The sequence below is a fragment of the Aquarana catesbeiana genome, linkage group LG07, assembly GCF_042186555.1.
Source record: "Aquarana catesbeiana isolate 2022-GZ linkage group LG07, ASM4218655v1, whole genome shotgun sequence".
Lineage (NCBI taxonomy): Eukaryota > Metazoa > Chordata > Amphibia > Anura > Ranidae > Aquarana > Aquarana catesbeiana.
The window spans coordinates 120,061,783-120,087,538 of record NC_133330.1 but is presented as its reverse complement, the minus strand read 5'-3'; the positions used below and the strand labels follow the sequence as shown (position 1 = coordinate 120,087,538).

The window sequence follows — 25,756 nt, the reverse complement described above, 5'->3', positions numbered from 1 at the left end:
CTACCTATGCCTGTCCCCCCACCTGCTTCCGCTACTGAAGGTGAACCAATGCAGATTGGACTAGTACATAACGCTTTGTCTCCAGATGAAAAGATGCAAAGACGTCAGGCTAACCTCTGCCTCTATTGCGGAAGTACTGGACTCTTGTTACGCAATTGTCCAGTGAGACCCAGTAAGTTCCTCCCTCCATATCCTCTCTACTTCCAAGTATCAGGATCTTCTCCAGCTCACATTGTTTTACCCATCTCATTGCAGGTGGCGGAAGGAATAATCCAGTTCCAAGCAATTGTTGACTCCAGGGCATGCAACTGCTTCCTGAACATTTCTTTGGCAAGAAAACGGCAAATTCCGCTTAAAAACAAGAAACAGAGACTCGAAGTCCATCTGGCTGATGGGACCATTCCCAGATCTGGACCTGTGACACAAGAGACTATCCCCATTTTTACTCTAACAGACTCTGGTCACCAGGAATTCCTCTGCTTTGACATACTATGTTCCCCATCATTCTGGGGATTCCGTGGCTTCGGGCGCATAACCCTCAGATTGATTGGCCCTTCGGGAAAATCTCCTTCCAATCTGAATATTGCTTGCAGCACTGTTTTGCCCCGGAATCCAGTAATCCTTCAAGTTGTCTGACAGTCCAGCCTGTAACCAGTACTAGCCAAATAGAGCCACCAGCCTACCGTGAGTACTTGGATGTATTCGACAAAAAGAAGGCTGACACGCTACCACCTCATCGACCATATGATTGCCCTATCAAATTACTTCCAGGTGCAGAGGTCCCGTTTGGGCGGATTTTTCCATTATCTGAAAAAGAACTTGAAGCCTTACGACTCTACATTGATGAGAGCCTCCAGAAGAAATTAATTCGCCCATCCTCTTCACCTGCTGGCGCTGGTATTTTCTTTGTCCAGTAGAAGGATCAATCACTTAGACCTTGTGTTGACTATCGGGAACTCAACAAGATCACGATCAAGAATCGATACCTGCTCCCTCTTGTTCCTGAGCTTTTTCAAAGATTTCGATCTGCCCGAGTCTTTACAAAACTTGATTTACCTGGTGCCTACAATTTAGTTCATATCCGTGAGGGTGATGAATAGAAGACAGCATTTTGGACCTGCTTCGGGCATTTTGAATACCTTGTCATGCCATTCGGTTTATGCAATGTCCCAGCCACCTTTCAACACTTTGTGAATGACATCTTCCGAGAGTTTCTGGATCACTCAGTGATAGTTTACCTAGATGATATTCTCATTTTCTCTGCCAACCTAGATCTCCACAGGATACATGTAAAGAAAGTTCTGTCCACTCTAAGGCAGCACAGACTATACGCAAAGGCAGAGAAATGTGAATTTGAGCGACTATCAATTCAATTCTTGGGGCTAATCATATTCACGGATGCGATTTCCATAGGTCCACAAAAGGTGGCTGCCATCATGAATTGGCCTGCTCCCTCTGACAAGAAAGGCATCCATAGATTTGTGGGCTTTGACAATTTTTATAGAAGATTTGTCAAAAAATTTTCCGCCATCATCTCTCCCATCACCCAGTTGACCCGGCAACATGTCCGGTTTCAATGGTCCCAGTTGGTGTTTGATAAATTAAAGGCTTTGTTTACATCTGCTCCAGTATTGCAACACCCAGATCCAGTCTTGCCCTTTGTCCTTGAGGTTGACGCTTCAGAAATTGCCACAGGAGCCATTCTGTCACAATGTCAGGGGTCCAAAGCTCTTCTTCACCCAGTGGCTTTCTTCTCAAGGTAGATGAGACAGCCTGAGAAGAACTATGATGTGGGTGGCCAAGAACTGCTGGCCATCAAATCAGTCCTGGAAGAATGGCGATACCTGCTGGAAAGTGCTGCTCACCCCATCCTGATATTTACTGATCATAAAAATCTTGAATATCTCAGAATTGCTAAGCGATTAAGACCACAACAGGCTCATTGGGCTTTGTTCTTTTCAAGATTCAATTTTCATCTTATCTATTGCCCAGGGTCCAAGAACAGGAAAGTGGATGCTCTTTCTCGTATGTTTCCAGAGATTCCCCAAATAGCTGCTCCCAGTACCATCCTGTCACCTCATAACTTTTTACTGATTCAACCTGATCTAGGCACATCAATCAAGCAAGCTTTTGCTCTATGTCCTGAATCTGAAACCCTCTCATTGAGGAAACATGAAGGACTCTTTTGGCATGAGGACAAGATCTTCATCCCTCAGGAAGTAAGAACTCAAGTCCTTAAGGCCCGTCATGATCGTTTGCTTGCAGGTCACTTTGGAGTTCGGAAAACATGTAAACTCATTCAAAGATCCTTCTGGTGGCTCAATCTACGATAAGATTGTAAGGACTATGTAAACTCTTGTGTAAAGTATCTTCGCAACAAAGGTAGTAATACCAAAACCTGGGGCCTGCTGAGACCTCTTCCCATACCAGAATAGCCATGGAGAATGTTGTCAATGTTTTTTTTTGTTGACTTACCTCCCTCAGAGGGATTCACCACCATCCTGGTGGTTGTTGACAGATTATCCAAGATGGCCCACTTTTTATCCATGATAAGTACTCCCTCAGCCCCAGATACGGCACACCTGTTTATCAAGGAGATTGTGCGGTTGCATGGATTGCCCAGCAGCATTATTATTATTATTATACAGGATTTATATAGCGCCAACAGTTTACGCAGCGCTTTACAACATTAGGGAGAACAGTACAAGTACAATAAATTTCAATACAGGAGGAGTCAGAGGGCCCTGCTCGTTAGAGCTTACAATCTAGGAGGGAGGGTCAAGTTATACAAAAGGGTAATAGCTGTGGGGGATGAGCTAATGGAGAAAATAGTGCAGTTGTTAGATGGAGGCAGGATAGGCTTCTCTGAAGAGGAAAGTTTTCAGGGATCGCCTAAAAGTGGATACATTTGGAGACAGTCTGACAGATTGGGATAGGGAATTCCAGAGGATGGGCGAGGCTCGGGAGAAGTCCTGGAGGCGGATATGGGAGGAGGTGATGAGGGAACTAGAGAGCAGGAGATCCTGGGAGGAACTAAGAGGGCGATTAGGTTGGTATTTTGAGACTAGGCTAGTGATGTAGCTGGGGGCAGAGTTGTGGATGGCTTTGTAACTTATTGTTATTATTTTGAATTTAATTTGTTGGGTGAGTAGCAGCCAATAGAGGGATTGGCAGAGAGGGGTAGCAGACACTGAGCAGTTTGTAAGGTGGATGAGTATGGCAGCAGCATTCATAATGGACTGAAGGGGGATAGTCTATTTAAAGGTAAACCAATGAGGAGGGAGTTGCAGTAGTCGAGGTGAGAGATAACCAGGGAGTAAATCAGGAGCTTTGTGGTTTCGTTGGTTAGAAAGGGATGTAGCTTAGAGATGTTGCGGAGTTTGAGGCAGCAAACTTTGGAAAGTAATTGGATGTGGGGCCGAAAGGAGGGTTCAGTATCCAGGATAACACCTAGTACCCTGACATGTAGGGACGGGTGGATGGTTGTGCCATTGCTCTTGACAGACAAGTCAGGGGAAGAGGCACGTGAGGGAGGAAATATTATAAGCTCGGTTTTGGACAAGTTGAGTTTTAGGAAGTGGTGTGACATCCATACAGATATGTCGGTTAGTAAGTTAGTGATGCGTGAGGAGACTGATGGAGTGAGTTGAGGGGTGGAGAGATAAATTTGTGTGTCGTCAGCGTAGAAATGATATTGAAAGCAGTGAGAGGCTATCAGTTGACCCAGGGAAGAGGTGTAGATTGAAAATAAAAGAGGTCCAAGAACAGAACCTTGGGGGACCCCAACAGAGAAGGGAAGAGGAGTGGAGGAAGTAGAATTGTAAGTGACACTGATGGTGCGTTGGGATAGGTAGGATGAGAGCCACTGAAGAGCACAGTCACGGAGACCGAGGGAGTAAAGTTTTTTTAGGAGGAGGGGGTGGTCAACCGTGTCAAAGGCAGCTGAAAGATCCAGAAGTAGGAGTACAGAATAGTGTCCGTTGGTTTTTGCAGTTAGTAGGTCCGACAGAGGGGTGCAGTTTACCTCCAGATTCTGGAAAGCTCTTTGCAAAGCCCTGAAAACTGAAGTTTGTCTGTCTTCAGCATACCACCCACAAAGTAATGGACAGACAGAAAGAACAAATCAAACTTTGGAGCAGTATCTGAGATGTTCTCTTCTTTTACCGAAGACAATTGGGCATCCCTCCTCCCATGTGCCGAATTCGCTTATAACAACTCAGTCCATGCATCCACTAACCAATCACCATTTTGGGTAAACTACGGCTTCCACCCCTCCTTTCTGCCAGATGTTATCCCAGAAGCCTCAGTACCCGCAGTCCAGGATAGGCTTACCTTTATTCAAACCAACTACCAAACACTTCAAAATGCCATGCAGAAAGCTCAGGAGGATTACAAAATCACTTTGACAAAAGGAGCAGAGATAATCCAATACTGAAGGTTGGGGACAAAGTTTGGCTTTCCACAGCAAACCTCAGACTCACGTGTCCCTCTCGGAAATTGGGCCCAAGGTTTATTGGACCTTTCAAGATTAAGAGAGAAATCAACCCTGTAGCATTTGAACTGGACCTACCAAACTCATATAAAATTCATCCAGTTTTCCACGTCTCCTATCTCAAACCAGCAGTGTTCAGCTCATTTCCTGAAAGAGAAGAGCCACCTCCAATTACTGTAGGGGAGGACATGGAGTTTGAGGTGGAGGCCATTGTGGTTGCTCGAAGGAGGGGGAGACAGGTGAAATATCTCATTAAATGGAAAGAATATCCACCTGAAGTAAACTCATGGAAACCAGCAAATAACGTGCACACTCCTAAACATCTTCAGGAGTTCTTCAGCAGATTCCCCAAAAAACAGTCCTGTCTGGACATCCGGAGGCTGCCCCTGGGGGGGGGGGGGGCACTGTCAGAGAAGAAGCCAGAGAAGAAATGGCAGATCTGCCAATATGCCAATATTATGGCCATGCAAATCCACGCATGCACATTAACAATTGGCGCATAACGGTGAACGCACGTTAGCAATGGGTAACATGCGTACGCAAAAAGGTGCTAATTACCAGTGTTTTGCTGGCATATATAAGGACTCCAATTTCTCTCATAAATCGTTGAATTATAATCAGCTCTGTATCCTGTGCTCCTGTATTTCTTGCTTGATTACCTGTTACCGACCTGGCTTACTCTGACCTGCTCTGGCTTCTCTCCTGGCTCTGAACCCGGCTTGTTTCACCTACCTGCTCTTGTCTGTTTCAGATTGACTTCCTGTGTTTGACCCCGGCTTGATCACAATTACACCTCCTGCCTCTGCTTCTGACTGACTTCCTGTGTTTGACCCCCTGCCTGGCTTCTGATGATGTCTCTGCTTTTCCACCTGTTAAGATCCACCAGTACCTCCAGGGACTGATTGGCTATTACCACCTTCTCTGCTCCTGGGTGTCCACTCCTGGAACCATCAGACAGCTTCGCAGGCAGGCAACCCATGCATCTCTGGGCATAGCACCCTCTGTTTCCAACTCCAGGGGTACTCTGCACTCAGCCGCAAGGGGAGCCCTCTCGTCACCTCAGCCTCCAGCCTGGTACCTGACACAGTGCATTCGGTGGTGTATAGTTTTTAATACACTTCAGGCAGTGTACACAATACATATATAATACAGTGTAGTGTGGTGTTGCAAAACAAAAAATACATCATGTCCGGAAGGCCACCAAGGAGAGGCAGATGCTCACAGGCCACTAAAAGAGGGCAAGCAGCCTCTGTGTCTACAGTCAACAGTCATGGTCGTGGACATGGTGCATCCATTGCAGGTGGCCGTAGGGCACGCTTGTCCTTTTCTTCTGCTGCTGGCTGTGTTATTGAGCCACGACATGCAGAAGAGTTGGTGGAGTGGATAACGAAGCAATCCTCATCCTCTGTCACCCAGGATCAGAATAGGTTGCCTTCCAATGCAGCTGCCAAAGCGGCCTTTTCCACAGGGCCGCTGCCAAAGCGGCTCCTTGTCCACAGTCACTCCTTCCGTAGGCCCACCATCATGCACAGAGGAGTCCCCAGAATTCTTCAACCACAGTGACGGTTATATGCAACTTTAACATACCATTGAATCCTGTCCTGGACTCCTCCTCGGGCACCTCTACCTTAACATACAGAGCTCTCCGTCAGATTGAAGTACAACTCCAAGGCCTGACACTTCACAACACATGGCGCACCATGTTTCCCACCGACAAAGATTATATCTTTTAATTGGCCCCCCATCGTAAATACTCTAGGATAGACTATTTCTTCCTCTCCCAATCAGACTTACCCCTTCTTAAGCAGACATCCACAGAGCCAATGTTCCTATCTGATCACCACCCGATCGTGATCATCCTTTCCTTCCCAGAGACATACTCTAGAACCAAAAGGTGGCATTTAAACCTCTCTCTACTTAAAGATCCAGAAACGGTAGAATACTTACGATCTCGAATGTATTTCACAGAAAATACTACACCGGAGGTCTCCCCTGTCTCCTTATGGGACGCATATAAATGTATGATCCGCGGCAAACTCATAGCTCTAGCTGCAAAAGCCAAAAAGAAACATCAAGAGACAATCAACACACTAATAATGAAAATCAAAACCCTATAAATATCCCACAAACAAGCACATGCACAGTCCACTCTACAGGAATTACTTATCACACGATCTCTCCTTCTGGAGGAACTAAGCAAACACACTAGGAGAAGCTATATTCTTGTCCAAAGAGTCTTCTATGAGCATGGCAACAAGAGCGGGCGCCTCTTAGCCTGTATGGTTCAAGCCTCCAAAAGTTCCTCTACAATCCACCATTTACGCAATGCTCAAGGAACGCTCTTATCCAAGAATGAGGATATTGTGAAAGAATTCAACCTCTTCTACTCAAAACTCTATAATTTGCAGTCCAGCAACCCAGATCCGACTCCAATAGAATCCTGTACCCAGTGCATTAGGGACTTTCTATCCCAATATAGCCCAAATTCGATTACTTCCCAACAAGCCAAAGACATGGAGAGCCCCCTCACTGTAGGAGAATTAGAGATGGCAATCAAACAAATGAAAACGGGCAAAAGCCCAGGACCCAACAAATTCACCCTCCAGTATTGCAAATCATTTGTAGGCTATCCCCTAAGCTACTATCCATCTACAACGCCTTCACCGGCCATCAAGTACTGCCAGGCAGAATGCTGGAAGCACATATAACTATCATACCAAAAAAGTAAAGACCCCGCTTAAGTCTCGAGCTATAGACCAATATCCCTAATAAACGTGGACATTAAAAATTACGCAAAGATCTTCACTAACAGAATACTCCATTTTGTACCTGACATTATCTCCTTAGACCAAGTGGGCTTTGTCCCTGGCAGGGAAACCAGGGATAATACCATCCGCACATTGAATCTCCACCACTGGCTCACAACTTCCACATCCCAGGGATTATTTCTCTCCCTTGATGCGGAGAAGGCATTCGACAGGGTAGCCTGGGACTACATGAGCGAAGCTCTCTTGGCCATAGGCCTCGAACCTCGCATGTTGCCACACATAATGGCTCTATATTCCAGTCCCTCTGCGACTGTGAGAGTCAACGGTCACCTGTCGGACGCCTTCACCATAGGCAACGGAACACGCCAAGGCTGCCCCTTGTCCCCTCTAATCTATATCTTGACCTTAGAACCCCTCAATAGAATGAGAACCAACCCTGACATCCAGGGATTGACCATAGGAGATAGAGAATTTAAGGTAGCAGCTTTCATGGACGACATCCTACTTTCTTTGAAATCGCCTCGGATCACCTTGCCCAACCTGCTTAAAGACATCGAATTCTTTGGCAGCTTATCAAACCTCAAAATTAATCATTCAAAATGCCATGCCCTGAACGTCACTCTTCCTCCACAGGAGGTGACTCATTGCTAGGAATCTTTCCCCTTTTGATGGAAGGGAGAGGCAATTAAATACTTTGGTTTTCAAATCACAAGCCGATTGACAGACCTCTAAACGCAGAACTTCCACATAGCCCTAACTAAGGTTCAAAATCACTTCAAAGACTGGAAGGGCCTGAATGTCTTGTGGTTCAGCTGCGTGGCACTGGTCAAAATGATCATTCACCATGACTACTCTACCTAATACAAACTATCCCGATCCACCTTCCCCCATCATTCTTTCGATCTATCAGAAGGCCTGCTCCACCTTCATTTGGAGAAACTCCCCTCCCCGTATAATTTACTCTCGTCTTACATTTCACAAAACCAGAGGGGGTATTGGATTGCTGGACCTACACAAGTATTACCTAGCATGCCACCTCATGAGGATTGCAGACTGGAAGATACATCCATCTAGGAAGTCATGGGTATCACTAGAAAACTCCCTCATGCCCGGATCCTTACACCTACTTCCCTGGTTACCCCCCAAACATTGGCCGAAGACTCTCTCAACACATCCGCTTATTTAGAAGGGCAACAATGTCTGGAACGTTCGCTCCAGTCCCGGGACCCTTGACTACATTGACAGGTAACCCAGTGTTCCCTCCGGGCAAATCTTCTTCTTTCTAGCACCATGTTATATTCTTAATATCTAAATATTAATTGGCTCTATAAAAAGAATATGCATTCTCTACAATTGTATGAATGGCAGACATTGAGTTAATAACATCCAGATGGTGACTTATTAACGGAGACTGCAAGTCTAGAACCTGTCAGGATTTTGATGGATATTGTAAATAATATATGTATGGTTTCAAAATATTCCTATGTAATCGTATATGCTGTTTGAAAGATGTTTTTGTTTTATGTGGTCTGATGTGTAGTCTGAACGTCTCTCTCCCACATATCCTGTTTCATGTTTAGAAGGTTTGTTTAAGTTAAAGCAGATGTTGAGAGCTCAGATATATAATCTAGCCCCCACCATTGAAAAAGGAGGAGAAAGGGGAGTGTATGGGAGGGGTTTGTGTTTGGGCGCAAATTTTGGAAAGGCTGACTCCATATAGACAGAAGGAAAAAGCTGTTGCAGTCTCTTCCATCTTTGGCTGCCTTCAGATCAACACCATTGCACACAGAACACATGAAGTTTTCCGGCCATTTTAAGAAATCAAGACAAAGGAAAATGCACATGGTCTAATGACTTTAAGAACTCTTTTCAGATCTTTGAAACAAATGAACTATACTTGAATATTTTTGATCATATATGAAACAACACTAATTCTGAATATGAATGTACTATTTTTGTAAGTATTTTCCAAGTATATGTGTGTACAATAAAACACACAGTTTGATTTAAGCTGACTCAGACATAATTAAGAAAATTTGTCTCACGATCAATCATCATTATTGAAAGCTTTTTATACAATATTAAGCTCTTTATTACACACCACAAATGGCCCTTTAACGATGTGCTGGTACATCAATTCTTCTCAAAGGGATCCCCTCTCTCCTTTGAAAACCTAGCAGCCATTTCTAAGAACGCCTCTTTCTCTTTTTGGACATATAGACAAATACGACATTTCCTCTCGACCCATTCACATCTAACCAATTGGACAAGGCAACTCACACCTTTTGAGTCCCTATGCAACCGTAAAACACTGCAAGGACATCCGATCTCCTACTTATACACCCTCCTTTCAGATGCTGCCACTCCTACTCCTGCTCCTTCACAAGCCTCTTGGGACAGGGATTTACAAAAATCTGTCACTACAGAGGACTGGGATACCATTTATGAATACGCTCACAAATGCTCCCTAAATGTTGCCATCCAAGAAAACTGTTATAAAGTCATCACTAGATGGTATAGAACTCCTTCATGCCTCCATGCTCCACATATCGTGGGAGTGTGAACAACTCCAACCCTTCTGGAGGGAGGTACATGGACTCATCACGCATGTCACTACAATCACCCCGGACTACACCCCTGCACAATTTCTCCTACACCACATGTCCCTGTCAAAAAGGGACTACTACAAATCACATGTTCAACGCTGCTAGACTTTGCATCCCTATACATTGGCACTCCACACTTACTCAAACGTTCAAACAATGGTTCGCAAGACTATCCAAAACAAAGGAAATGGAGGAATTGATTCATATTTCCCAAGAAAGAATGCATAAATTCTCAATCATATGCTGGACCCACTTTACAACTACCGAACGCTATCGTCATTATATTCCCTAAAGCCGGTCGGTGACCACCAGTACTTGACTCGGGCTACTCCTCGGAGGGCAGGGAGTAGCAGGGAGTGGGTCCACTTGTAGGTGTCAAAAGCCCCATAGCAACACCCAACCACCCTCTCCCTTCTTTAGCCCTTAGCCCTTTAGCCCTAGATTTCCCCCCTTTTTCTTATGTCCTCTGCCCCCCCCGTCCCCCTCCCTCCCTTTCTTTTTTCTTCTCCTCTCTCTTCCTCTCCTCTATTTTCTCCTATTCCTTCCTCTCTTGGCTTTCTCCCCCCTTTTTCCTATTCTTCTCACCTCCCTTTCCCCTTAAATTGTCACTTACATGACCTTCAACCCAAACTACTGTAACTCTCATATGCCCCTCAACCCACACATAAGGATACACTGTTTTCAATGCCCCAACCTGGAACAAACCCTCTTGCCACCTCCTCTCCTTGGTCGAATGACTGACATGGGGGGGGGGGGTGAAAAAGTGATCCTCCACCTTGCCTACGCCATAACTTGACTAATTGGTCTGTTCCTGGTTATTACATTCCATTTTGTAACTATAAGATGTGTCCTATATTTTTAAACTTGTATCCTAATTGTTCAATGTTTTCATTTGACATATGTTGTGATTTGTAAGCACGCTCTTCCTTACTTCTAATAAAAACTTTTTATGAAAAAAAAAATAAAGAATTGTGAGGGCAGGAGAAATGAGTATAGTCCTGGACAGTGGGGTTAATTTCCCTCCAAATATCCACCAATCCTTGTTGATAAATCATTTTAGTGATGCGTAAGCTTTGTTTAGAGGAGTGGACAAGGCGACCAAGAGGCCACGCCTTGTCCAAACCCTCATCAAAAGCTATATTAGAATCCCCACCAAAGATCACTGTGTCTTCCACTAGCGGGCCTAAGGTCAAAAACATAGAGTGAAAGAAGTGGGCTTGACACTTAGTTGGTGTATAGTAGGAGATGAAGGAGTAGATATAATCCTTAATAACCCCTTTAACAGGTAAAAACCTCCCCTCCGGGTCCATGAACTCCGATTGGAGTGTGAATTTATTTCTGTGGGAGAAAAGAATAGCAACCCCTCTAGTTTTGTCCACTGCGTTAGCCAAGAAAAAGGTCAGGAATTTGGTGTAGATGAATGAAGGGCTATACTGTCTAGGGAAATGTGTATCCTGTAAAAGAACTACGTCAATTCTTTGGCTATGGTAGTGTTGGAGAATTTCCTGCCATTTATCCAGCCGTTCATGCCTTGGGTATTGTGTGAAACAGTACGCAGAGAGGGGATAGAGCATTTATTGTTAGCAGGTGGGGAAGGAAAGCCAGCAATGCAAAGTCACTCCCCCTGAGCCAATGAAGGTTGATAATAAGAATCCTGGCTGCTTGGCGACAAGTCTCTGGTGCGGAAAAAAAAGGGAGTCGAGCACATCCAAACAGATCACTAGAAGAGAAATAAGATTAGCACAAAAGAAGCAGGGAAAAAAAGAAAGGCGAAAGAAGAAAGAGAACAAAATCACACCCGAAGGTAAGAGGGATCCCATCCCTCGGTGACTTCAAATCCTAGAGTTTGAGCCTCCTCTACCGGAGAGGAGGCATTCCTGCCCAGGAGAGAGGAAAAAATTATGTTTTTGAGACAGGAGTAGGTACATGTGTACCGCTCCAGCCGTGATACACCCCCTATATAAAGTATTAAGATTAAGAGCCAAAAGCCCAAAAGAAATATACAACATCCTAAGGGAACAAATGACCATAATTATAAAAATACCCACAGCCTGAAAAGGGGGTTGAGGGACAGTAGCAGGGTAGGGACATGAGGGAAGGGAAAAAGGATAAGGGGATTAAGGAAGGGAAGGGAACTGTGGAACTGTGAGGGCCCAGGGTCCATTGGAGAGAGCAGCCGCTCATCCAGAGTGTGTCTAATCAGTGATTCCATGGAGGCTGGGGACACAGGCCCCATGAGGGGGGTACTCACATGAGATCCCAAGGTTGGGACAGGCACAGGGGAGGCCAGATGGAAGCTGGAAAGAGGCGCTTCTATCCCCACTGGAGCCTGGAGCTGTGGAGTGGTCGCCATCTTGGATGCCTTGGTCGGGGACCCGCTCATGGCAAACTGAACCTGGAGATCGCATCAGGCCATTCCCAATGACATGGGGGAGACCAGCAGATTATCCCCACCCTCAGGCTGTGAAGCAGTGTGCGAATTGCAGGGTGTGGGCAGCTCAGGGGAGCGTCAGTCAGCTGGAGTGGGACAGAGCTCCCACGTCAGGCGTCCATATTAGGAGCTGCCGCGCATGCACCTCCGAAATGTGTTTATATTTAACCCCCTAGCCCTAATCAACTCTAAAAAATATACACTTTCCCTCACTCTTCTTAGCTATTATTTTTATGCTATTTTTTAAATCATTAATATTTAAACTTGTTTCTCTTTTTTTTAGTTTTGTTAGACCATACTATCTCCTTCCCAAAAACGGGCTGTTATGTACTTCAGAACACTGTAACATATACATTTCCACCCTTTATAGTACAAAAATCGATAATTTATTCAATTTTAAAGAAGTTTTTACACAGTAGAAAAACAATGGAAACCCACCATGCTTCCTTACAATTAGTCAGACAAATAGTACAAATAGTCAGTTTTCTCCTGAATGGAGGGAGGAAAAGACATGTTGGGATGGTCGTTGGCCACCATATACCCATCCCAGTTTTTTTGCTGAATAGCATCGGCTGATCCTTTTCCTACAGCAAGGAGCTCTGAACATGAGTTCACACAAATACAGAATAAAGAAGTTTATGATTCGGCTATATTGTTTTCAGATGTGAATGTGACAAATATAGTTTTATAAAACTGGAAATATTCCCATCCTCAAGAACGCGTAGAGACCTGGCAAATGTGTAGATGGATCAGGGGCGGATCCAGAATCTAGTCTCGGGAGGGGCACTGCCAGAAAATATATTTTTTTGGGGTACATCTATCGGGGAAATGGCTGGTGTTGGCGCTTCAATCATCACGGCACCATGGTTGTTATGGTGTCAGGATGATTGAAGCGCATTATTACTATTATTACATTGTTATAAAAAATTAAATAGTTTAACTCACCATAATGCAGAATCAGTGGGAGCCCCGAGTGTGTCACTTGCCACGTCACCTGTCACCAGATGCATATTGTCACTTGCCACGTCGCCTGCCACATGTTGCGGATTGTCACTTGCCACGTCGCCTGTCACCAGATGCAGATTGTCACTTGCCACGTTGCGGATTGTCACTTGCCATGTCACTTGCCACGTCGCCTGCCACATGTTGCGGATTGTCACTTGCCACGTCACCTGTCACCAGATGCAGATTGTCACTTGCCACGTCGCCTGCCACATGTTGCGGATTGTCACTTGCCACGTCGCCTGTCACCAGATGCAGATTGTCACTTTCCACGTCGCCTGCCACGTTGCGGATTGTCACTTGCATGTCACTTGCCACGTCGCCTGCCACATGTTGCAGATTGTCACTTGCCATGTCGCCTGTCACCAGATGCAGATTGTCACTTGCCACCTGCTAAGGTGGTCTCTTGTGTCCCAGAGACAGGCAGCAGAGAGATGATGTAATCTCTCTGCTGCCGCAGCTGCCTGCATGGTGGGGGGGAACTGCAGGGATGCAGGGCGGGCGGTGAGAGATGATGTCATCTCTCTGCTCCCCCGCCCACCTGCTCCCTGATTGGCCACACATGTCAGCGGTGCTCTGTCACCTATGGAGCCGCCGGCGGCTCTTTTACTCACAGAGCTGCCCAGCGGCTCTTTTACTCACAGAGCCGCCCAGCGGCTCTCTCTCTCACGGAGCCGCCCGGCGGCTCTTTTACTCACGGAGCCGCCCAGCGGCTCTTTTACTCACAGAGCCGCCCAGCGGCTCTTTTACTCACGGAGCCGCCCAGCGGCTCTCTCTCTCACAGAGCCGCCCGGCGGCTCTTTTACTCACGGAGCCGCCCAGCAGCTTTCCCCCTTACGGAGCCGCCCAGCGGCTCTTTTACTCACAGAGCCGCCCGGCGGCTCTCTCACAGTGACACTCGCCTGCATTTCTCGGAGGGGGCAATTGCCCCGTTGCCCCCCCCCCTGGATCCGCCCCTGAGATGGATGGGCTATCTTAAAAAGTGTTATATGTACCAGTTATATATGTAGTCGTTAAGAGTGATTACTAAATATAACATATTTAAAAATATGTTATATTTAAAAAGGAAACATGTCAGGCTTCCATTGTTTTTCTGTTGTGTAAAAATGTGTTTAAAATTGGATTAACTATCTTTTTCTACTATAAGGCCCCTTTCACAAGGGCATTCCACTTAGGCCTGTCCATCAGTTTTTCAAGTGGGCCTGCTTGGAAGGTCCGTGGAGCCCTATTGATAGGCAGATGTGAGTGAACTAGTGTCCATTTATACCTGCCTACCTCTGGATCTATCCAGGTCCAGTAAAAAAATGGAAAAGTACTGCATCCATTTTGGCTGACCAGATTGGAGGTAGCCTGTTGTAAATGGACAGCAGACTCCATTTAGAACCATCCATCCATAGAGCTCAGTGGGATCTGCATGTGTCCACTTCGCATTAACTGAGTGGGCACAGATGTGACACCAATCCTGCTGAACTTCGTTCAGCAGGGGAACTAGTCACAGCTTTCTTCCTGGTCCCTCCTGGTCCCTCCTGGTCGGAGCGGGCCCGCTCCGTGTGAAAGGGACCTAAGGAGTGGAACATATACGTATATGTTTCTGTGTTTTGAAGTGCATGACAGTCCCTTTTTTCCAATGGGATACTTTGGTATACTGTATGTTTGGGGTGTGTCGACACTGTAACAATCACTATATTATGTAGGATCACCTTAAACAGTTTTTCTTCATGATTTTATGTTAGATTTGTTAGTTAGTTTCATTAGAATAGGAAAAAATTATAAAATGAAATGTATACTTCCTATGTAGAGTAGAACTTTTTTAACCTAACTAGATAAAAAAGAAAAGTTGAAACATTTGAACACTGTACATATATACTTAAGGAGGAAACCGTTTCATTAATTAATATATTGTTTTTTACACTTGTAATACTTTAGTTTAGACTAAGGAATTGTACTGTTATTTTGTGCCAACAGGATACACTACGTGACTGCACCAGTGATGACCGCAGCTGCTTGAGCAACCTGCAATTCATTTCACCTCTGTACTTTGTCAGCTTTGTGCTCACAGCTCAATTTGTACTAATAAATGTGGTGGTTGCTGTATTAATGAAGCATCTGGATGACAGTAATAAAGAAGCACAAGAGGATGCAGAGTTGGATGCTGAGATTGAGATGGAGTTGGCTCATGGACTCTGTTCTCAGACATCACCTGTTTTTGCTATGGACAATGGGGGACGTGGAGGAAGACCAGCCACAGAAGGGCACCGTAGCTTAAGATGTTTTTCTCCAGCTCAGGTAAGATGCATGTGTGTGTATGATAAAATGTGTTTGTGTGTATATACAATATATATCTATATATAGATATATATATATATATACACACACTATATAACCAAAAGTATTGGGACACCTGCCTTTACACGCACATGAACTTTAAAGGCACCCCAGTCTTAGTCTGTAGGGATCAATATTGAGTTGGCCCACCCTTTACAGTTATAACAAGTTCAACTCTTCTGGGAACTCTGTCCACAAGGTTCAGGAGTGTGTCCATGGGAATGTTTGACCATTCTTCCAGAAGCACATTTGTGATTTCAGGTGCTGATGTGGACGAGAAGGCCTGGCGCTCACAGTCTCCGCTCTAATTCATCCCAAAGGTGTTCTGTCAGATTGAGGTCAGGACTCTGTGCAGACCTTGTTTTGTGCACTGGTGCGCATTCATGTTGGAACAGGAAAGGGCCATCTCCAAACTGTTCCCACAAGATTGGGAGCATGAACTTGTCTAAAATGTCTTGGTATGCTGACACCTTAAGAGTTCCCTTCACTGGAACTAAGGGGCCAAGCCCAATCCCTGAAAAACAACCCCACACCATAATCCCCCTCCATCAAATGATTTGGACCAGTACACAAAGTAAGGTCCATAAAAACATGGATGAGCAAGTTTGGGGTGGAGGAACTTGACTAGCCTCCTAACCTCAACCTGATAGAACCCATTTGGGATGAATTAGAGCAGAGACTGCGAGCCAGGTCTTTTCGTCAACATCAGTGCCTGACCTCCCTAATGCACTTCTGGAAGAATGGTCAAACATTCCCATAGACACACTCCTAAACCTTGTGGACAGCCTTCCCAGAATAGTTTAAGCTGTTATAGCTGAAAAGGGTGGGCCAACTAAATATTGAACCCTACGGACTAAGACTGGGATGCCATTAAAGTTAATGTGCGTGTAAAGGCAGGCATCCCAATACTTTTGGTAATATAATGTATGTATCTATAGATATGCTGTATATATACAGTGGGGACTGAAAGTATTCAGACCCCCTTAAATTTTTCACTCTTTGTTATATTGCAGCCATTTGCTAAAATCATTTCAATTAAGTTTTTTTCCTCATTAATGTACACACAGCACCCCATGTTGACAGAAAAACACAGAATTGTTGACATTTTTGTAGATTTATTAAAAAAGAAAAACTGAAATATCACATGGTCCTAAGTATTCAGACCCTTTGCTGTGACAATCATATATTTAACTCAGGTGCTGTCCACTTCTTCTGATCATCCTTGATATCACCTTCATTTGAGTCCAGCTGTGTTTGATTATACTGATTGGACTTGATTAGGAAAGCCACACACCTGTCTATATAAGACCTTACAGCTCACAGTGCATGTCAGAGCAAATGAGAATCATGAGGTCAAAGGAACTGCCTGAAGAGATCAGAGACAGAATTGTGGCAAGGCACAGATCTGGCCAAGGTTACAAAAAAATTTCTGCTGCACTTAAGGTTCCTAAGAGCACAGTGGCCTCCATAATCCTTAAATGGAAGAAGTTTGGGACAACCAGAACCCTTCCTAGAGCTGGCCGTCCGTCTAAACTGACCTATCGGGGGAGAAGAGCCTTGGTGAGAGAGATGAAGAAGAACCCAAAGATCACTGTGACTGAGCTCCAGAGATGCAGTCGGCAGATGGGAGAAAGTTGTAGAAAGTCAAGCATCACTGCAGCCCTCCACCAGTCAGGCTTTATGGCAGAGTGGCTCGACGGAAGCCACTCCTCAGTGCAAGACATATGAAAGCCCTCATGGAGTTTGCTAAAAAAAACACCTGAAGGACTACAAGATGGTGAGAAATAAGATTCTCTGGTCTGATGAGACCAAGATAGAACTTTTTGGCCTTAATTCTAAGCGGTATGTGTGGAGAAAACCAGGCACTGCTCATAACCTGTCCAATACAGTCCCAAAAGTGAAGCATGGTGGTGGCAGCATCATGCTGTGGGTGTTTTTCAGCTGCAGGGACAGGACTACTGGTTGCAATTGAGGGAAAAATGAATGCAGCCAAGTACAGGGATATCCTGAACACAAACCTTCTCCAGAGTGCTCAGGACCTCAGACTGGGCCGAAGGTTTACCTTCCAACAAGACAATGACCCTAAGCACACAGCTAAAATAACGAAGGAGTGGCTTCACAACAACTCCGTGACTGTTCTTGAATGGCCCAGCCAGAGCCCTGACTTAAACCCAATTGAGCATCTCTAGAGAGACCTAAAAATGGCTGTCCACCAACGTTTACATCCAGCCTGACAGAACTGGAGAGGATCTGCAAGGAGGAATGGCAGAGGATCCCCAAATCCAGGTGTGAAAAACTTGTTGCATCTTTCCCAAAAAGACTCATGGCTGTATTAGATCAAAAGGGTGCTTATACTAAATACTGATCAAAGGATCTGAATACCTAGGACCATGTGATATTTCAATTTTTCTTTTTTAATACATCTGCAAAAATGTCAACAATTCTGTGTTTTTTTGTCAATATGGGGTGCTGTGTGTACATTAATGAGGAAAAAATGAACTTAAAGGATTTTAGCAAATGGAGGCAATATAACAAAGAGTGAAAAATTTAAGGGGGTCTGAATACTTTCCGTCCTCACTGTATATGAACACTACTCAAAAAAATTAAAGGAACACTTTGAAAACACATCACATCTCAATGGGGAAAAATATCATGCTGGATATCTATACTGAAATGGACTGGGTAATGTGTTAGGAACGAAAGAATGTCACATCATTTGATGGAAATGAAAAATATCAACCTACAGAGGGATGAATTCAAAGACACCCTGAAAATCAAAGTGAAAAAATTATGCAGCAGGCTAGTCCATTTTGCTGAAATTTCATTGCAGCAACTCAAAATGGTACTCAGTAGTTTGTATGGCCCCCACATGCTTGTATGCATGCCTGACAACGTTGGGGCATGCTACCTATGAGATGACTGATGGTGTCCTGGGGTTGTTCCTCCTAAAACTGGACCAGGGCATCACTGAGCTCCTGAATAGACAGAGGTGAAACCTGGTTGAGTCGGATGGACCGGAACATAAAGTCTCAAAGGTGTTCTAATGGAGTTTAGTTTAGGCAAATGTGTGGGGGCCATTCAATGGTATCAATTCCTTCATCCTCCAGAAACTGGCTGCATACTCTTGCCACATGAGGCCAGGCATTGTTGTGCACCAGGAGGAACCTAGGACCCACTGCACCAGCATAAGGTCTGACAATGGGTCCAAGGATTTCATCCGAACACCTAATGGCAGTCAGGGTGACATTGTCTAGCCTGTAGAAGTCTGTGCTTTCCTCCATGGATATGCCTCCCCAGGCCATCACTGACCCACCACCAAACTGGTCATTCTGAACGATGTTACAGGCAGCATTACTGTACGTTCTCTATGGCTTCTCCAGTCCCTTTTATGTCTGTCACATGTGCTCAGGGTGAATCTGCTCTCACCTGTGAAAAGCACAGGGCGCCAGTGGCAGACCTGTCAATTCTGGTGTTCAATGGTAAGTGCCAATCAAGTTCGATGGTGCCGGGCAGTGAGCACAGGGCCCACTAGAAGATGTTGGACCCTCAGGCCAACCTCATGAAGTCTGTTTCTGATTGTTTGGTCATTCACACCAGTAGCCCGCTGAAGGTCATTTTGTAGGGCTCTGGCAGTGCTCATCCTGTTCCCCCTTGCACAAAGGAGCATATACCGGTCCTGCTAATGGGGTAAGGATCTTCTAATGCCCTGTCCAGCTCTCCTACAGTAACTGCCTGTCTCCTGGAATTTCCTCCATGCTCTTGAGACTGTGCTGGGAGACACAGCAAACCTCCTGGCAATGGCACATATTGATGTACTATCCTGGAGGAGTTGAACTGTCTGTGCAACCTCTATAGGGTCCAGGTATCGCCTCATGCTACCAGTAGTGACACTGACCCTAGCCAAATGCAAAACTAGTAAAAAACAGTCAGAAAAGATGAGTAGGAAAAAAAAATGTCAGTGGCCTCCACCTGTAAAACCATGCCTGTTTTGGAGGTCGTCTCATTGTTGCCCATCTAGTGCACCTGTTGTTATTTTCATTAACACCAAAGCAGCTGAAACTGATTAACAACCCCCTCTGCTACTTAACCACTTGCCGACTGAGCCATTGCCGAAAGACGGCAGCAGTGCGGTCGGCTAGTTCTGGGTGGACGTCCATGGACGTCATCCCAGAATCCTGCTCTCGCGCGCCCCCTGGGGCGCACACCCGAGAACTTCCGTGACCGCCGGGTCCAGAGGACACGGCGCATCACGGTAAATGGCCGCTGATCGCGGCCGTTTACCGTGTGATCGCTCCGTCAAATGACGGAGCGATCACATGTCAACAAACCGGCGTCATGTCATGACGCCGGTTCCTCCCTCCCCTCTCTGTACCGACCGGTACAGTGAGAGGGGAGAGGGGGAGGGATCGGATGGCAGCACTGCTGTGGGCTGCATGTGTAGTGCCCACAGTGGTGTTCAGTGACAATTGCAGTCACATCCATTCATCCCTCCATGCTCAGCCATCCCTGCAATATACCCTGCAATACTCTGCAATAAACCCTGCAATACTCTGCAATAAACCCTGCACAACTCTGCAATATACCCTGCACTACTCTGCAATATACCCTGCACTACTCTGCAATATGCCCTGCAATATACCCTGCAATATACCCTGCAATACTCTGCAATATACCCCGCAATACTCTGCAATATACCCTGCAATACTCTGCAATACCCCGCAATACTCTGCAATACCCCGCAATTTTTAACTAGTTTCCGCCCGCCATCATATGACGTCCTTGACTTTGAGTGGGGATATCTGAATGATGCCTGCAGCTACAGGCATCATTCAGATATCAGCTTTTTCAGCCGGCGATTTCCTACACCATAAGAATGATCATAGCGGCTGTTCCACTGCTTGATCGTTCTTATGGGAGGCGAGAGGGGACGCCCCCCCTTCCCACCACCCTCCGGTGCTTCTACCGACTCACTGCTACGATCAAAGCCAGGATCGTTTTTTTTTTTTTAATTTCAGGCTTCCCAGCCTAGAGGTGAGATGTGGGGTCTTATTGACCCCATATCTCACTGTAAAGAGGACCTGTCATGCCATATTCCTATTACAAGGATGTTTACATTCCTTGTAATAGAAATAAAAGTGATCAAAAAATTTTTTCGGGGGAAAAAAGTGTCAAACTAAAATAAATAAAGTAAAATGAACAATAAAAAAAAAAAAATTTAAAGCGCCCCTGTCCGTGTGCTCGCATGCAGAAGCGAACATATACGTAAGTCCCGCCCACATATGAAAACGGTGTTCAGACCACACATGTGAGGTATCACTGCGAATGTTGGAGCGAGAGCAATAATTTTGGCCCTAGACATCCTCTGTAACTCAAAACATGTAACCAGTAAAAAATTTTAAAATGTCACCTATGGAGATTTTTTAAGTAACGAAGTTTGGCACCATTCCATGAGTGTGTGCCATTTTGAAGGGTGACATGTTACGTATCTATTTACTCGGCATAACTTCATCTTTCACATTATGTAAAAACATTGGGCTAACTTTACTGTTTTTTTTTTAAAGCTCAAAACTTTTTTTTCCCAAAAAAACGCGTTCGAAAAATTGCTGCGCAAATACCGTGCGAGATAAAAAGTTGCAACAACCGCCATTGTATTCTCTAGGGTCTTTGCTAAAAAATATATATATGATGTTTTGAGGTTCTATGTAATTTTCTAGCAAATAAATGATTATTTTTACATGTAGGAGAGAAATGTCAGAATTGGCCTGGGTGCTCCAGAACGCCCGGAGGTGCTCCCTGCATGTTGGGTCTCTGTATGTGGCCAGGCTGTGTAAAAGTCTCACACATGCGGTATCGCCATACTCGGGAGTAATAGCAGAATGTGTTTTGGGGTGCAATTTGTGGTATGCATATGCTGTGTGTGAGAAATAACCTAATATGACAATTTTGTGAAGAAAAAAAAAATCTTGATTGTGCAAAGAATTGTGGGAAAAGATGACAATTTCAAAAAAACTCACCATGCATCTTTTCAAATACCTTGGAATGTCTTCTTTCCAAAAGGGGGTCATTTGGGGGGTATTTGTACTTTTCTGGCATGTTAGGGTCTCAAGAAATTAGATAGGCCGTCAGTACTTCACGTGTGGTCAATTTGCAGATATTGGCACCATAGCTTTTGGACTCTCTAACATTCACAAAGACCAAATAATATACACCAAGCTGTACTTATTTTTACCAAAGATATGTAGCAGTATAAATTTTGGCCAAAATTTACGAAGAAAAATTACTAATTTGCTAATTTTTTTTAACAGAAACAAAGAAAAATTAATTTTTTTACCAAATTTTCAGTCTTATTTCTTTTATAGCGCAAAAAATAAAAAACCCAACGGTGATTAAATACCACCAAAAGAAAGCTCTATTTGTGTGAAAAAAAGGACAAAAATTTCATATGGGTACAGTGTTGTATGACTGAGTAATTGTCATTCAAAATGTGAGAGCACCGAAAGCTGAAAATTGGTCTGGTTAGGAAGGGGGTTTAAGTGCCCAGTGGTCAAGTGGTTAACTGACCAGATCAATATCCCAGGAGTTTAATTAACTTGATGCTATACTCTGTTTGAAAAGTATTCCTTTAATTTTTTTTTAATGGTGTGTATATGTGTGTGTGTATATATACTGTATATATATATATATATATATATATATATATATATATATATATATATATATATATATATATATCTTCTGATTAAACAAAGTTCACTCCTGCTTACACACTTAAATCATCCTTGTTCCTTGTGGCACACTGCATTCCTTGCATATCAACCACTAGTAAAACAAAAATACTGGCTTGGTGATATATGCACAGTAATGCAAATTTAAAGAGAATTCCCATATTTAGAGTTCATTCTGCCATAAGTCAAATGAATGATTTGATCCTTCTATACCAGCTCCACATGTTATCTGGCATCTAAGGACATTTGGCATTTATACATCCTTAATCTTGCATCCTACGGAACTTACATGTTCCCAGTTTTGCGTTCTATATGGAACTTTGTAGAAGTTTTATTCCAACATTTTCTATATATGAGAACTGCCCTGATGTTGTTATTTGTCATCCGTTTTAACAACAATTAAAATGATCTTGGACTCTTTCATCTAGTTTTGGTCTAACTCTTTTTTCTGTATTTTTATGTTCTCAACTGCTGTTGGGTGCCCTTTGAGGGAAGTCTTGCTGTGTGGGAACTGCCTTGCCAAATGTATTAAGCTTGTCTGAAGTTTTCCTTTATCTGACTACATGTGCAAGTCTGAAAGTCCCCAGTGGCTATTTGAGTATGTTGTTTCCAGAGTGCATAGATGGATAAATGCCTGATCATTCCCAATTAGGTCCTCAAACACCCTGGTGCTCAACTGTTAAACAAACTTGTTGCATGCACTATACTTTTACCTTCCCTTTTTTCCAAAAAAGACTGAAGGCTTGGCAACTGACCACAATGTCAAGGGCATTCAGTCTATATTCAGACCACCTATATAACAGGACCACCAAAAAAACAACTTTTGTCTAGGCAGGTGGTGCCAACAGGGACACACGCAGAACAAATTTTGATTGGTGTATGTCTAGCTCTACAGACAACAGACAATTTATATCACTACACATGTCTATTGTTTATTTTTTAGGAGAACTTGTGGCTTGACAGCGTTTCATTGATAATTAAGGACACATTTGAAGGGGAACTGATGATTATTGACAATTTATCTGGATCTGTATTCCATCACTATTCTTCACCAGCGGTGTGTGAAAAATGTAGCCACGACAAGCAGGAGGTAAAGCAAATTTTTGAATAATCATTTTAGTGGCAAACATTGCACAGTTCATTAACAACACAGGCTGTAATTATATCCATGTTGAAAATTAACATACCGGTAGATAGTTTCTGAATTGTGCATGTGGCTTACACATTGTTTATGTTTTTAACCATATAAGGACTTTATATAGATATTAGATGACCCATGTTAAGTAAGCCAATATACAAAGTAGTGCAACGAAGAACATAGTCCAGTCAGCATTCATTTTAACATTATCTGGTTTTAGTATACTGAAATCTAATTACTTGGAATTCTATTTATAAAAAAAGATGTACAACTCTCTCAGCGTTACCACAGAAGTCATAAATAATACCTGTAATGTTTGTAACATACAGTAAGTAAAATGTCAGTTTCTATTTGTTACTTTTCTCAGGATAAAAGTAACATTTCCTAACATTCAATCCCAAGAGAAAAATAGTCTTAAGAACATTTGACCAAAAGAATAAAAAAAACATTTGACCAGCAGAGAAAATAGGTTAACACTAAGCTAAAAACATTTGACCAGAGGAGGAAATAAGAGGGCATCCTCTGCACTGTAAACAAAGGTGTTGATTTATAAAGAATTCACATAGCCATTTCAACAGTGAAAGTTCATGTTCATTCATTCTGTGCAAATGGAGCAGGGAAAAAATTGAAGTAAACAGGCTATAGCGTATGCTGTTTGAATGTAAATAATTGATTCAAAATGGAAAATACCACATTTCGACGACTAGATGGAGCAAAGTATTTACTGTATTGACATTCCTGTGCTCACCACTGGCAATGTAATGAATCAGCTACTGTATAGCATGAACTGCTATACAGAATATATACAATGTTACAGAGACAGAACTTTGTTGTTTGACAGGTTTACTGAACTAAAACCCTTCACAGATGAGCAACAAAACACCTGAGGCAAGGGTCTCCAAACGTTTAGCCCTTACTTTGGGATTTTAGGGGGGTGGGACTGTGGCCAGTGGGAGTAGAAAATGTCCTGGTGTCTAGTGGGAGCAAACAATGCCCTATCTTTGGTGTGATTGGGAGGAATAGTGCCCCATCATAACATGAAAAATACCTACACATGTGGGTGAAAAGAGTGCTGCTCGCCCCAATAATATTTATAACAAAACAAAAAGTGCTCCCAAGGTCTTTTCGGCAGCAAAAAATCAGACTGGTACTTCAAATAATATATAGAAAAAGATTTTTATTGATACCAAATTGTTTTAAAGCGCAGTACACCATTGTTAAAATATGAGATCTGGTATACATAATCTCAGTTTATAGTAAAAAGATGTTCTTATACAATGGCAGATAGCAATTTTTGCATGGAAATTTTCAACTTAATATTACTGCCCAAAGGACCCCAACACAAATCTTCCTCAGGGGAATGAGGACATGTAGATTTAAAGACATATCATGTTAGTGCATTTACATAAGAACAATGTATCATACTATAAATTGTTCATCAACCATGGCGAATTATACCTTGAAATAAAGAGTTTTAATTGACCAGAGTAGTTTTAAAAATAGACAGGGTTGTTTCCAGGCGGTCACCCGACTGGGAGTTGCAGAGGGACCCACTCCAACCTACAAAAGCCCACACATGCAGGGCAGGAGGGGCATGAAGGACAAATGCACATCTACAATATAAAATGTAAATGAAAAAAAAATGAGACTCGTTTATTGCCACACTACTTTTGTGAAACAAAAATGTGTATCAGTACAGTCTATGCTTACCCGGTCTGGAACTCTTTCCAAGGGATGTTAATTACAGGGAAATTTAATGAAAATTTTGACAAAACTAAGGTTAATAATATAACTTAGCTTTTTCAGTTTTACTCAAATTAGTTGATGCAAAAATGAATACACCCCACAACAAAAATTACAGCATCTAGTATTTTGTATGACCTCCGTGATTTGTTAGGACAGCACCAAGTCTTCAGGGTATGGAGTGAACAAGTTGGCAACATCTTGCAACATCTATCTTTTTCCATTCTTCAAGAACGACCTCTTTTAGATCCTGGATGATGGATGGAGAGTGATGCTCAACTTGTCTTTTCAGAATTCCCGATAGGTGTACACCGATTGGGTTTCGATCAGGAGACATAATTGGCCACTGAATCACTTTCACCCTGTTTTTCTTCAGAAATGCAACAGTGGCCTTAGATGTGTGTTTTGGATCATTGTCATGTTGGAAAAGTGCACAACGACCAATGGCACAGAGTGATGGTAGCATCTTCTCCTTAAATATAGAGCAGTACATCTGTGAATTCATGATACATAGTCACATGGTAGG

The 25,756-nt window shown here is 43.6% G+C and overlaps 1 protein-coding gene across 2 annotated transcripts in view; it reads left to right on the top strand.

Moving 5' to 3' along the window:
- The window catches only part of CACNA1I (calcium voltage-gated channel subunit alpha1 I), a 3,871,666-nt gene that overhangs the window by 3,216,753 nt on the left and 629,157 nt on the right, over nucleotides 1–25,756 (top strand). For both annotated transcript variants that reach the window (XM_073592660.1, XM_073592661.1), the window contains 2 exons: nucleotides 15,265–15,585; nucleotides 23,293–23,439. In XM_073592660.1, the coding sequence (XP_073448761.1) occupies nucleotides 15,265–15,585; nucleotides 23,293–23,439 (468 nt within the window). The remainder of the gene's footprint in view (nucleotides 1–15,264; nucleotides 15,586–23,292; nucleotides 23,440–25,756) is intronic.